The 15,372-nt window shown below is 29.5% G+C and overlaps 1 protein-coding gene and 1 non-coding gene across 2 annotated transcripts; one reads left to right on the top strand and one right to left on the bottom strand.

Moving 5' to 3' along the window:
- Positions 1-6,239: 6,239 nt before the first annotated feature.
- Positions 6,240-7,279, bottom strand: LOC120067184 (heavy metal-associated isoprenylated plant protein 45-like). The gene is made up of 3 exons (XM_039018663.1): positions 7,099-7,279; positions 6,895-6,970; positions 6,240-6,634 (listed from the first exon to the last, which is right to left on the bottom strand). Exons 1-3 carry the CDS (start codon positions 7,264-7,266, stop codon positions 6,312-6,314), a joined length of 567 nt encoding a protein of 188 aa, XP_038874591.1. The 5' UTR covers positions 7,267-7,279; the 3' UTR covers positions 6,240-6,311.
- A 980-nt stretch (positions 7,280-8,259) lies between these two features.
- Positions 8,260-8,333, top strand: TRNAR-UCG. The gene has a single exon. It is a non-coding gene; the product is annotated as a tRNA-Arg (tRNA).
- Positions 8,334-15,372: the final 7,039 nt, after the last annotated feature.

Genomic DNA, 15,372 nt, shown 5'->3' with positions numbered 1-15,372 from the left:
GCAGTGTTAGGATGGGTAATGATGTATGAGCAAAAGCAGTTACCATCAGAGATGTACACTTAGAGAATAAGAATGATTCTAAGCTGATTTTGAAGAATATGAAGCACATTCCTGATATTCGCATGAATTTGATTTCTACAGGTAAGTTTGATGATGAAGGTTTCTGCAATACCTTCTATGATGGTAAATGGAAACTTACTAAAGGCTCTATGGTGATAGCTAAGGGAGAGAAATATTCCTCACGTATTATATAGAGGCTAAGATCACTGATTGTGACATAAATATAGTGAATGATGAAGCGAGTGTTGAGCTTTGGCATAAAAGACTCAGTCAGATGAGTGAGAAGGGTTTGAAGATTTTAGCCAAGAAAAATCATCTTTCTGATGTAAAGAGTGCACCCTTAAAAAGGTGTCCTCATTGTTTGGCATGAAAGCAGGCTAGAGTTACTTTTAAGTCATCTCAACATTCAAGGAAACCAAATGTACTAGATTTGGTACATTCTGATGTGTGTGGTCCTATAAAAATAAAAACACTTGGAGGTGCATCATATTTTATGACGTTTATTGATGATCATTCAAAGAAAACATGGGTCTATACCTTGAAGACTAAAGATCAGGTATTAAAGGTGTTTAAACAGTTTCATGCCCTTATTGAGAGAGAAACTGGTAAAAAGTTGAAGTATATTAGGACTGATAATGGAAGTTAGTATTGCGGACCTTTTGATGAATATTGCAAAAATCATGGTATTCCACATCAAAAGACACCTCCTAAGACTCCTTAGCTAAATGGCATAGCTGAGAGAATGAACAGAACACTAGTTGAGAGAATGAGATGCTTTCTTTCAGAATCACAGTTATCATAATTGTTCTGGGGTGAAGCATTGAACACAGTTGTACATATTTTGAATCCCACACCATGTGTTCCTTTGGGATCAAAAGTTCCAAATAGAATATGGTCAAATAAGGATATATCTTATGATCACTTGCATGTTTTTTTGTTGTAAAGCTTTTGTTCATGTTCCTAAAGATGAGAGATCAAAGCATGATGCAAAGACTAGACCATGTGTATTTATTGGCTATGGCCAAGATGAGTTTGGTTATAGATTATATGATCCCGTATAGAAGAAGTGTTGGGTTTTATGTCCTAAAAACTCACAGTTTGTAAAATGATAAACATTTTCTATAATCAATATACTTGTTATTGATTTCATAAATTGTGTGAAAATCTAATCCAATAAACTAAGACCCATGACTATTGTATGAGTACTTGAACTTTATGTGGAGACATAAGAGTGGATCAGGTTCGAGTAAACAGTCAAAATAATCTATGGTACATGAATGAGGTTGGGCACCTTATTTTAGTAACACCATTGGATGCGGCTTACTCTGTAGTTGTTACAAAGAGTTGAAAGGTGCTACATACGATGTGATCCTAATTCGTACATGTTATGACATGAGGAGTGGGGGCGTCCTATTCAATGAGTTTGCATAAGATCAGGACCAAGAAATAAGTTACCCTTACTTTATAACGTTGTTTACTGTTTAAGACTGACTATTTCACCTAAGTGACCTAGGTAACTCGATCTTAATCCTGAGCTAACTATGACTCTTGTTTATTTGGGATTGCCCTTGGATTTGCATATTTGAGGGTTGGCTCAACAGCGCCGGCTCAATAAGACTCCTATTTCAGGGGTAAGACCAGATAGATAACTGAGGACATAAGGTGTAAGACAAAGTTCACGCCTACCCAATTTAGGGATAAGAGAAAGGTTGTTCTCTCAAGTACTGAATCCAGGTCTTAAACAAGGGTCTCCACCCTCTCACTGGGTTAAGAGAATTTGGTTTAGTGATTAGATCACAAACCAGTTGTTTATTAGAGAATCAGTAGGGACTTGAGGAATAAGACGTAATCTCGAGGGTAAAATAAATATTTGACCCAACCGTTATTACGAACAACCTATGAATAGTCGACTTACTAATTATGGTTAAATCATGTGACATAATATATCTACAGTGAGGGGAGTGCAACTATGGGCTTTAGTGGAGTGACCCATTAGTTAACGGATGAAGATTAATTTGATTTAATGAGTTTAGCCAATTAATCTCAGATCGTTGAAGCCCATGATTTGTAGGTCCGCGAGGTCCCCTACTAGCTCGTAACGGACTAGCTCTAGAATAGGTGATAAGTTAATTTGAAACGTTCAAATTAGAATTAAGGGAATTAGTATATGAGATATAATTACATGTTTAATTTTAGTGTTAAATGGAATAGGAGAATTTATATATTTAAATATGATTTAAATATATAAAGATGGATATGTGTTAAAATTAATTTAATATTTGATATTAAATTAATTAAGTTTTATTTAATAATTAATTTATGAAATTAATTAAATTTTCCATTTTTAAAAATCAAAATAGATTTAATAAAATGAAAATTTGATTTTTTGAAATAAAATTGAAAAAGGAAAAGAAAACAAAACACTTAAATAGAAAATGAAAATTTTCCATTATCCATCTTTTCAAGTAGCTCACACAAGAAGCAATATCTTTGCCTTGTCTTCTCCAAGCATGAGTTGCAACTCATGCAACTCACTCCTTTGCATGTTGATCTGCAATATAACGAAAAGATTGGAGTGAAAATCGGGCATGCAATCTATAGAGAATTTTAGAGAAAATTTGGGTAGAAGAAAGGGTTCTTCAACAAGGTTGCTGCAGTGAGCTTTTCTCCTTCATCCTTTGATTCAAACTTGTTTTGAGTCTCCCAACTCAATCTAGAGCACCAAGAGAAAAGTGGAGAAGATCTTGAGGTGGTCTACAACAAGATTTGGAGAAGATAACAATTGGAGAAAGAGCCTTGAAGAAGTTTTACAAGTGGTATGTCTTGAAACTCACTTATTTTCTACAAGAGCATGCTTTACATTTTGCCATAGTTAGTGAATTTAAATGCTTAGATTATCCTTATGCTTCCGCTATTGCTGATACAATCCTACATAACAAACTTCCCACATAAACAATAAGAACTAATCTTATGATTTACTTATCGTTTAAAAAAATCATAAGATTTATTAATTTAGATATTTAAAATTACAAACACTAAAATGGAACAAAATCAAAATATATATAAATACTGTAGTATCAGTATTACCACATAGAATTTCAAAAACTAACCATTTCGTTTTTTATTTTAGGTTTTTACAATTAAGCCCATTTTCTCTCATTTTCTTACCATGACTTACATTTTTTCTTAAGTATAAGAGCTGATTTTTTAGCCAAATATAAAAAAAAATAAGTTTTCAAAACCTACTTTTTTTTAGTTTTCAAAACTTGACTTTGTTTTTAAAAATAATTGATACAAAGTAGATAATAAAAAGGGGATTTAGAGGTATAATGAGTGTAATAAAGAAGGGATTTAGAGGTAGAATGAGTGTTATAGACTTAATTTTCCAAAACAAAAAACAAAAATCAGAACTCCATTTAATAACTATTTCTTTTTTTTTAAAAAAAAAAGTTTAAGCCTATTTTCTCCTCATTTCTTATAATGGTTCAATCTTTCTTAAATATAATGATTAAAAACATTACTTCGCCTAATTCCAAAAACAAAAATGGTTTTTAAAAGCTGTTTTTTTTTTGTTTTCAAGATTTGATTTGATTATTTAAATTATTGATAAATAGTTAATAACAGAAAGAGAAATTTGAAGGGAGGAGTAATGTCTCTATACTTAATTTTCAAAAACGAAAAAACAAATTTAAAATTATGGAAAACAAAAATCCAATTGCTTTATTCTTACATTTGAAATCTATTTCAAGTCATTCTCATCCACTTGACACATACTATAAGAGTATGTGATTCTTCAAAAGAACCAAATAAATAATATAGGAGAGAGAGAAGTAATTAAGGATCCAAATTGCAATAAAGTTCTTTTTTTTTTTTTTTTTTTTTTCCTTCATTTCATGTTGCTCGCAAATTGTCTGACAATTTCAACATGGGTTTCGATGCTTTTGGCCTTAGGTTTAATTTTTACCACTTCTCTCACCTTGAGAGGCATATTCTTTTTGTCCCATCTCCTTTCTTTGGTTGAGGTTCTTCAACCAATTTTTGGACATATTCCATTTGCCCTTTATATTAATTAGATTTAATACCACTTTAGTTCATCTATTTTCATTTTTTATTATTATTTTAGCTTATCTCATTTCAATCTTAGTTCATGTACTTTCAAAATGTATATATTTCGATCTATATATTTTTAAAAAGTGACCATTTTGATCTTTTTATTTTCATTGTTTTTTCATTTTACGCGACCAAAATAATCTTTATTTTACTAGTACAAAGAAATCAAAACGAATTGGACGTATGGGTGCACTATTACGCGGTGGAGATGGTAACTTTTCATGAATTTCCCATTTCTCACTCAATGATATAAATCCGGATTAAACTTTGCTTATTTCTTTTTTTAAGGATCGACGAATCAAATGATATTTTTGTTTCAATTTTTGCCTCTTCTCCCTCTGAATTAAACTTTTCCTTGCCATAATGATTCAATTCCTAGTAGTATCAATGATACAAGTCGGATAACTCACAGTGTATAGACCAAAAAGATTATAGGATTATTTGCAAACTTATTTATAAATATAGTAAAATGTGATTGTCTATCACTAAAATACATCTATCAGTATCTATCAATAGAAAATGACATTTTGCTATATTTAAAAATATTTTAAGTAATTTTACCATTTAAAAAATTATTCAAAATAATATCTACTAATTAATAAGTGAATAATTCGATCTTTTTGAATAATAATAAAATTAAAAAAGAAAAAAATCAAATAAAACATGAGTATATAAATAAAAACTCAACGAGCATGCAGTGATTATATCATTTCTAAATCTTTTTAATGAATAATACTTTTTATAAATACTGCACTTTTCTTTTGTCTCTCAGTAATTAAGATCAAGGTTTTCATGTGATGATGAAGATATACATTATGTTATATATTATTCCTCTCTCAGACATCAGTCATACGTTTATTCCCAATGCTATAATATATATATATATATTAGTTTATATATTCGGAATTTGTGCTTTCAATGCCATCAATAGAGTTTAGCTTAGGACTTTTTATTTTTTATTTTTTCCTTTCATTTTTAAAATAATGTTAGGAATATATATATTCCTAATTGATTCCATATTTTTCTCTTTTTTTACTCATTTTTCATTTTTTCTAGTTTCATATGTTCATTTTGAGTTAGGTTATTAGTGTTTATCTTATTTTAGTACAATAAATAATGTAATAGTATTTAAATTTTCCATTACTTGAGAAAGTATATTTAAAATCTTAATCATTCATCTACGTTCTTCTTATTTTAATTAAGTTTCAGGTGCTACCTTTAAATTTGGTGTCATTATATTTTAAAATTTTTCTCTTTTGTTTGAATCGTGAAATTTTCATCGATATATCTCAATACCTTTATTGGTACTTTGATAAATCAATATCTCACACACACAAAATAATTCAAAATAATGTATAATTTAATTAGATAAAGTCCATAATATTGTTTGTACCATATAAATTTTTTATAGGGTATTTTTTTTTCTAATAATTTTTTTAATACATGTTAAAAGGAAGAATTTATGGATGTGAGTTTTAAATGAGTAAGTGTATATAATATATACACGAAGTTGTTAGTTGATCTCAATTTCTCACTACTAATTACACTTTTAATGGCTCCACTTTCTCTTGATAACACAAGTGATGATATTAATTCGAATAAATTATTACAAATATATAGCCATATATCCAATGTGTAGTTTTTATCAATTTTATGAATGTCCTTGTCTAATTCATTGAATTAAAACACATGTTATTCTTATTTTCAATCAATAAATAAAATACAATGCAATGTCACATCATTTTTGAATATATGAATTTGACGTTTTGTGATCTTGAAACTTTAAAAAATGTTATTTAAATTTCAGATTTCAAATAAAAAAAATGAATCGAACTATCATATACTTGAGTACTTGTTTTCGTTATTAAACAACTTAGCTATTGGAGAATAGGAATATAATCAATTAATAAAGTATATACGTATCGTGGGCCAAAATCAAGTTAGAGGTTGAAATGTCCCTCTCACATATCTTTTCCATTTGAATACCATATGGGAGTTATCAATATTGATTAAATATGTTAAACTCAATAAAAATAAAAAAAAATAAAAATACTTAGCTATTGTTAGTGCAAATTTAGCTAAAATTTATCAACCTCATATGAGGACATACATATATTCGTTAATTTATATAGAATAGTGGATCACATAATACTGCAATAAGCATGTACATTATCTTCACTAAAAAGATGAACAGTGTTATCACTAACAGTTGAATATAAAGGATCTGGAAAGTATCCATGGACGCCTTCATTGAAACCATGCCTATAATAATTATACGTTGACGCATATGTCGATTCGTCGTAGTACTGCGATGCGTACGGGTAGTATTCGTTGTCGTAAGGGAACGGCCATAGCTCGGCTTTTCGCCCTGTCCCTCTCACCACCTTCAACACTTTTCTTTCCTCTACATATCCAGTTACAGTCACCTTCTGTTTGTCCATGTCTATTTCCAAGCTATCTACTCCTGTTTTAGTAACAGTGCTCTCTCTATTAGCTCACAAACAACATTTACCTCATTAAACATTTGTTTTTATCAATAGAATAAAAATACTTAAATACATCCCGAGCTATCAAATCACAAGTTGTTATATGTTTATTATTTTTTTAACAAAGATACTTTTAATTTTTTTTCTCTTTATGATTGAAGGGGATGTATGGAGATGAGTATACCCTAGACTGTATCTAAGTATTGCTCATAAAATGGAATGTAGTAGTACAACTTGCCTTCGATTTTGGAGATCGCTCTTCGAATCCGACCTTCACATCCATTGCAATCCATGTGCACTAGAAGTTCTACTATCTGCTAAATCGAAACATATATGAGCAGATTTTAAATATACTATAACTTATTAGCTTAAACTTCTGAATTTCAGTGAACAATAATGACATTGGATAAAATTGAAAGGAATGATTGTAGTACGTACTTACCGACATGGCATTGGAAGATTTTTTTTGATGAAATCGTCGCCCAAACATGACGATTGTTACAACGAAAATGTTTGCTTTCAATGAAGAGATTAGGTAATTGAAGGTATAACTATATGAATATGTATAGTAAGTTATGGGTGTTCCCTTTTCTCTTGTTTCTCTATGCATGGAGCTTTGTGTGTGTATTTATTCTTATTATGGGGCTTGGTTTTTTTTTTTTTTTTTTATTTATTTTTTAAATATCTCATAGGAATAAAAGAAAATGGCCAGCAAATTGGGGTTGGCCTTTAATTTGATCTGTCCATTTGAACAGATACCTCTCCGTCCTCCCTTATCCTAAAGTTTTCATTTCATTAATTAAGGAGAAACCAACATGGGACATGAGAGATATTTATTCTGATTTTGTGAGACAACATTCATTTTTTGGTTTATTCTTTTTATATATATGCATAAAATCAAGGAAATGAGATGTGGCAGAAAAGAAAAAGGATTGGATGTTCATGTAAAAATGTGGGTTTCTAAATGGGAAGTTTGAGAGAAAATTGGAAAAATAGTAATTCTCATAGTTATTCCCTTCACAAATATATAATTTTAGAAAATAGAAAAATTTAAAACAAAATTATATCACTTTTTTTAAAAGAATATTACATCATAAATTTTAACCTAATTCTGTTTGATAATACCATTTGGTTTTGGAAAATTGCATTGTATGACAAATACATTTTAAGAAACAAAATCTTAACTTTTTTGGAATTGCAGGTGTGACAATCACATAGCAATCACATAGAAATCAGATAGTAATTAAATTTTTAGGCGAAAGTTTTTTGACATGTTTGCCAAAAAGAAAAACCTAAGGACACACGCCCAATTTTTAATTTTTTTTTTTTTTTTTATTAAAGTTGCAATTGCCCCTTTAATTTTTTTTGTTGGGTTTTTGAAAATTAAGCATTGTTTTCTCACAATTTCTTTTCAATGATTTCATATTTTTTAGGAAATTGAAATATTTGAATTCTAAAATAAAACTTTTTTTTTACTTCTTAATTTTTTTAATTTCAATTTGTTTTTTTTTTTTCCAGTAGTTTTTAATTTGACTATAATAAAAACAAGAATTGTAAGTGAAATATTATATCTTACTTAAAAAGGTGATTGGAAGTCACAAAGGACCGCATAGCGCAGTGGATTTGCGCGTTTGACTTCGGATCAAAAGGTCGTGGGTTCGACTCCCACTGTGGTCGAATTGAGATCTAACATTTTTTGTTTGTTTAATTTTCAATATTAACGTCATTGTAATAAAATTTCAAATTTTTAGAAATTCTAAAAGATTTGCACTATTTTTCTTCCATTGTTTTTCCACCCACTTAAACTCCAAATTTCTTTATTTTAAATTGTTTCCACTCAAAATAAATACTTAACGAAAGAAATAAATATCTAATTCTCTAATCATATTAAAGTATTTTAATCAATAATAATGATAAAGGTTACCACAGTCCATGTGCAATTTTATTTCATAAACTTTTAATAAATCTATCTGTCAATTTAAATATAGTTCAAATGTTATGGAAATTTCAACTTGGAAATTTGAACTATATTTAAATTGACAAATATAGTTCAAATGTTATGGAAATTTGAACTACATTATGTTATGAAAATTTGAGATCAGTAAAGAAAGATAAAAGTAAAATTAGGAGAAATATCTAATTTAAAGAAAGGCTAACAAGAAAAATAACAAACTTTAAAGTTTCATTTGAAAAATGGCAAAAATGTTTCAAAATTATAAAAATAGCAAAATGAATTTATATAATAGAAAATACTAATTAGTAAATGACATAAATATCCTAAGATAACAAAATTAAGTACAAATGAGAATACAAAGATACACTCCTTCAAAAGCAACTCGAATACCATAAATACACTATACTTAAACATTCTAGAACCATAAATATACAATATATAAGCATTCTGGAAGCAAAAATTAAAGATTACCCAATATAGTTCTTAATGCTTTCAGCTGCCTATAGTACACATGTATGTGAGGGAAGATGACGACTAGGTAGTGGGGGTCATTAGAAACTTATGGATGTCTACAACGATGGTTTTCCTCCAAGGTGAGAAAAAGCAAAGTTGATTATACCAATGAAGTTGTTGGAAAGCAAATATTTGAAGGAATTGTAACTTCAGGATGACGTGACTATTTGAAATATGATTGCATTTGACATCAAACCAGTTGTTAAGAGTTTCATCGTCTCCATTTCATGTGATCATTTTGCTCATAGAATCTTGAAAGCCAACTTTAAACACTATCAATCCTAGAACATTGTTGTTGAAAATGATGTTCAAAGTAGAAACAAAAATAGAAAACTTACATGCGAGCGAAAAAGGTCGGCGACCTGGCGAGGGTGGTCGTCAAAAGCTAGCTAAGACGATAGAATTCAAGAAAAGGTTGTTGAACCAACGATCACAGTCATGAGATTGAGAATGAGAAAAAGAGATTTTAGGGAGGTGGCAAAGCGAAGAAGATGAAGAATATGAGATTTAAAGTTTTTTGTTATCTTATTTTAATAATAATAATGATAATGATAATGATAATGATGATAATCATAATAATAATAGTATTGTATTATATATATATATACACACACATACATAACACATGTTTCAAACATTTAAAATTGAATTCCCATTTACATGTTACTTTTTCAGTACAACAAGCCATGAGAGAAAAATCATGAAGTTTTTGTTTATTGTGATTAATTTGATAAGTACTTAGATAAAATCTAATTTGATAATAAAATATAAATTCAAATATAATTCGGAGATAAAAAAATAAGAAGGGAGTTCACTTATTTACAATTACACAATATTCATAATTTCATTTTCATTTAATTTTTAACAATTACATTGTATTTATAACTCCAACCATAAAACTTACGAAAGAAGCCTAACTCATCGTAGATGCATAGCAAAAACAATAACACTGCAAAAATAAATACTTATTTGTTTGTCAAAAAAACAAATTAATGGTATAATAATATAATAAGATGATAATGAATAAAAGGTGATTAAAGAAATACAAAAAATGATCAAATCTAAATGAAATATACGGTTTGTTAAATGATAATATGTATGAAATATTAAGTAAAATCTTAATCAGGATAAATTTTTTTATCTGAATTTAAAATAATAAAAAACGAATTGAATAATGTAAAATTTAAAGATATTATGAATTAAAATCAAAATGGTAATAAACAAATTAAAGATTAATTAATTTTGAATATTTTTTAAAAGTGGTTAAATCAAATTAAAACAGATAATTAATTTGAATCAATTAGGGGAGAAAATAAGGAAGTGATTGGTTTATTTTAAATCAATTCATGAAATAGTTATCAAAATCTAATTTGAATATGAAAATAAATTCAAATTCTAAAAGAGGGCAAAAATTACGGGATAATGCTTATTTTCAGTTTTGAAATTGGATCTATTATATTATAATATGATTAATTTGGTTATTAATCAAGCTCTCCAATTACATCATATTTATATATTGGTTATTAATCAAGCTCTCCACTTACACTATACATATATCTTAGTTATTAATAAAGCTCTACATTTACACTATATTTAATATTCCGACGAACCAACCAAGGGCAAGTCAGGTATTATCAAAATATCAGCTAAAATAATGACTAAATATGAAATATGTACAATTGAATCTAATAACATATACAAAATAATTTAAATCTTAAAAAATATGAAAAATATCCAGTTAATTTATTAAGAATATGTAAAAAATAATGAAAAACAATTCAAACATTTGAAGAAGTTTAAAATTTGAATAGATAGATGAAATTTGATAAAATATGGATATTTAAAATATAAATTTGGTAGAAAAATCTGGATATTTAATTCAAGTGAGATTAATTTGAAAAATGATTAAACATAATCTAAATTAATATTGAAAAGTGATTAAACATAATCTAAATTAATAATAAAATATTCATTGAAACGTTAACTACACTAGTAAAATCTGGAAGGACAGTTATTTTAAGGAAGATGGTTGGTTATTTTTAGTTTTTCAGATGAATCGATTAGAGGAAAATTGGAGAACTAAGACAACAACAATTACCCTGTATACGGAACTCTGCCATTGTTTATAATTCTACATTTACCATGTATTTATAATTTCATCAATAACAAGAGCTACGAACTTGACAAAGATAAAACAGAGATTTGAAAATTTGTCACAATGTGTATGTCATGTGGATTGCCACATAAATCTGGTTTTGTCATTTTTCAAAATCAAATCCTAAAATCTATTCTATGTTCTAATTCCTCTTTAAAAAAATGATCCAAGATTCGAGAAAGAAAAAAAAAAAAAAAAAAAAAACCGAGAGAGTTCCTTATGAGAAGGAAACAAACCCGATCTATGCTTTTTGTTTATTTGTTTATTTTTTAATATTAATGTCATTGTAATAAAATTTCAAATTTTTAAAAATTCTAAAAGATTTGTAATATTTTTCTTCCGTTGGTTTACCACCAACATGAACTCCAAATATCTTTATTTTAAATGGTCTCCACTCAAATAAATGCTTAACAAAAGAAATAAATACCTAATTCTCTAATACATATTAAAGTATTTTAATCAAAGGTTACAATAGTTCCTTGTTCTATTTTGATCGATGTATTTTTACAAATGGGTAATTTTAGTCCATAAGATTTTAATAAATCCATCTGCTAGTTTGAACACAGTTCAAGTAGTCAATATGATGTTATGAGAATTTTAGATCAGTAAAAAAAGAAAATTAAAATTAGGGGATTTAAAGATGGATCAATTGGAGGAGAAAACCCAAGAGAGTTCCTTACCGGAAGGAAACAGGCCCGATCTACGTTTGTTTGTTTGTTTAGTTATTTATTTATTTTAATATTAATGTCATTGTAATAAAATTTCAAATTTTTAGAAATTCTAAAATATTTGTACTATTTTTCTTCCATTGTTTTTCCACCAACATGACCTCCAAATTTCTTTATTTTAAATTGTCATCATGCAAAATAAATATTTAACGAAAGAAATGAATATCTAATTCTCTAAGCATATTAAAGTATTTTAATCAATAATAATAACAAAGGCTACAATAGTCGTTATATTTTGAATTTTGTTCTATTTTGTTCTATATATTTTTAAAAATGTATAATTTTAGTCCATGTACTTTTAATAAATTCATCCGCCAATTTGACCATACTTCCTTAGAACTCAAAGACAAAGTTGTACAACCAATAGAACAAATCTGTTCAAGTAAGATCGTGTCAATTTGAACATATTTCAACTAGTCAATACATATGTTATAGAAATTTTGGACCAATAAAAGAAAAAGATAAAAGTAAAACTAGGGGAGTCACTTAATCTAAAAATTGGATCGAAGATCAGCATGAAACATTCTAGAGAGAGACTCTAAAGAGATGAAAAGTGGTTTCTTTTATGATTCTCAGGTGGATAAAGTATTTGTATCGACAAATGCAACTTTCCTAGAAAAAAAACCAAATTAAAAATCATCAACCTCGCAGTAGGCTAGTAATAGATAAAATGACCAAAGAAACGACAGATAAATCAACAAGAGTTGTTGATGAAACTAGTATTTCACATCCTTCCCAAGAGTTAAAAATGCCTCGATGTAGTGGGAGGGTTGTGCAACAGCCTGATCGATACATGGGTTTAACAGAAACTTAAGTCATCATACCAGATGATGGCTTAGAGGATCCATTAACTTTCAAACAAACAATGGAAGATGTGGATAAAGACCAGTGGATTAAAGCCATAGACCTTGAAATGGAGTTAATGTACTTCAATTCAGTCTGGGATCTTATAGATCAACTAGAAGGGGTAAAACACATCGGTTCTAAGTGGATCTACAAGAGAAAATGAGACCAGGCTGGTAAGGTACAGACCTACAAGGCTAGGCTTATAGCAAAAGGGTTTACTCAAAGAGAGGGGGTAGGCTATGAAGAAACCTTCTCTCTGGTTGCCATGATAAAGTCTATTAGAATACTCTTATCCATAACTCCCTTTTATGATTATGAAATTTGGCAAATGGATGTCAAGACAACATTTCTGAATGGCTATCTTGAGGAGAGTATCTATATATCTCAAGCAGAAGGGTTTATAGAACAGGGTCAAGATAAAAAAGATTGCAAGTTTAAAAGATCTATTTATGGGTTAAAACAAGCATCTCGATCATGGAATATGAGCTTTGACACTACGATCAAATCTTATGGCTTTGAACAAAATATTGACGAACATTATGTTTACAAGAAGATTGTTAACAAAACTGTCGCTTTTCTGGTTTTGTATGTTGATATATTCTACTCATAGGAAATGAGGTAGAATTTTTGGCTGACGTCAAGAGATGAATTGTTGCGCAATTCCAAATGAAGGTTTTGGGAGAAGCGCAATATGTTCTTGGGATCCAAATAGTTTGGAACTGCAAGAACAAAACTTTAGCATTATCACAAGCATCTTATATACACAAGATGTTGCTTAGATATAAAATGTAAAATTTCAACAAAGGTATGTTACCATTCAGACATGGAATTCATTTGTTTAAGGAACAATGTCGTAAGATACCTCAAGAGGTTGAGGTTATAAAACGAATTTTGTATGCATCAGCAGTAGGGAGTTTAATGTATGCAATGTTGTGTACTCGTTCTGACATATGCTATGCAGTTGGAATTGTCAACAGATATCAGTCTAATCTGGATATGATCATATGACTGCCATTAAAAACATCCTCAAGTATCTTCGGAGAACGACTATATGTTCGTCTATTGTGCTAAGGATCTGATCCTTACTAGATACACTGATTCTGACTTTCAGACCGATATGGATTCAAGGAAATCAACTTCGGGGTCAGTTTTCACTTTGAATGGAGGAGCAATAGTGTGAAGAAGTATCAAGCAAAGTTGTATTGTTGACTCCACAACGGAAGCTGAGTATGTAGCTGCAAGCGAAGCAGTTAAAGAAGTAGTGTGGCTACGCAAGTTCTTGACAAATTTGGAAGTAGTTCCAAATATGCACCTGCCGATCACCCTATATTGTGATAACAGTGGAGCGGTTGCTAACTCAAAGGAACCTAGAAGCCATAAGCGTGGGAAACACATTGAGCGCAACTACCATCTTATTAGAGAGATTGTACATAGAGAAGACGTGATCATCATGTAGATAGCCTCACAAGACAACTTGGTTGATTCATTTATAAAGGCTCTCCTGGCTAAAGTGTTCGAGGGTCACCTAGTGGAACTAGGAATACGATACAGTTAGAACTAGGGTAAGTGGAAGAAATAATGGGTATCTAATGCCCTAGTTTACTATATTTATTCTCTCATTAAAAATTGTGTACATATTTGAATATATGTTTATCAACTGGAGTTTTAGTCCAAGTGAAAATTTGTTGGATTGTATGTCCTAAAACTCACAGTTTGTGAAGTTAAACATTTTCTATTATCAATAAAGATATTATTTGACATTTATTCAATAAAGTTGTTGAATATGTAAATTGCACTTATAAAGACTAAATCCAATAAACCAAGATCTATGGCTATTTTATGAATGCTTGAACTATATGTAGAGACATAAAGATGGATCAAGTTTGAGTAAATAGCCAAAATGATCTATAGTCTATGAATAAGGTTGGGTACCTTATTCTGGTAACACTATCGGATGCAGCTCACTCTGTAGTTCTTAAATTTTTTGTAAGGTGCTATAAACGAAGTGATCCTGATTCATTCATGTATTGACATGAGGAGTGGGAGCGTCCTATGTAATGAGTTTGCATAAGACTGGACCAAGAAACAAGTCACTCTTACTTTATAACATTGTTTACGTTTAAGGCAGACTATTTCGCATAGATGATCTAGGTAACTCGATCTTAATCCGGAGTTAACTATGAACTCCTGTTTATTCGAGATTATCCTTGGATTTGCATAGGTGAAGGTTGGCTCAACAGTGCTGGCTCAATAAGCCTCTCATTTTATGAGTAAGACCGGGTAGATAGCTAGGGACATAGGGTGCAAAATGTAATTCACGCCTACCTGATTTAGGGATAGGAGAAAGATTGTTTTCTTAAGTGCTGAATCCACGTCTTGAACAAGGGGTCCTACCCTCTCATAAGTCCGAGAGAGATTCGGTTTAGTGATTGGACCATAACTAATTGTTCATTAGAGGATCAGTGGAACTTAAGAAGCAAGATATAATTTCGGGGTAAAACAACATTTGACCCAGTCGTT

This window comes from Benincasa hispida, chromosome 1, assembly GCF_009727055.1.
Source record: "Benincasa hispida cultivar B227 chromosome 1, ASM972705v1, whole genome shotgun sequence".
Classification (NCBI taxonomy): domain Eukaryota; kingdom Viridiplantae; phylum Streptophyta; class Magnoliopsida; order Cucurbitales; family Cucurbitaceae; genus Benincasa; species Benincasa hispida.
Note: the sequence above shows the minus strand (reverse complement) of the source record. Positions and strands in the feature narration are given on the sequence as shown.

What these genes read in the sequence shown, in the direction of transcription:
- LOC120067184 (XM_039018663.1), bottom strand. Translation starts at nt 7,266, where the DNA reads ATGCATAGAGAAACAAGAGAAAAGGGAACACCCATAACTTACTATACA. An exon ending in AATCTTCCAATGCCATGTCG is followed by an intron (nt 6,971 to 7,098) that starts GTAAGTACGTAC and finishes TCGATTTAGCAG; the next exon opens with ATAGTAGAACTTCTAGTGCA. An exon ending in AGCGATCTCCAAAATCGAAG is followed by an intron (nt 6,635 to 6,894) that starts GCAAGTTGTACT and finishes TTACTAAAACAG; the next exon opens with GAGTAGATAGCTTGGAAATA.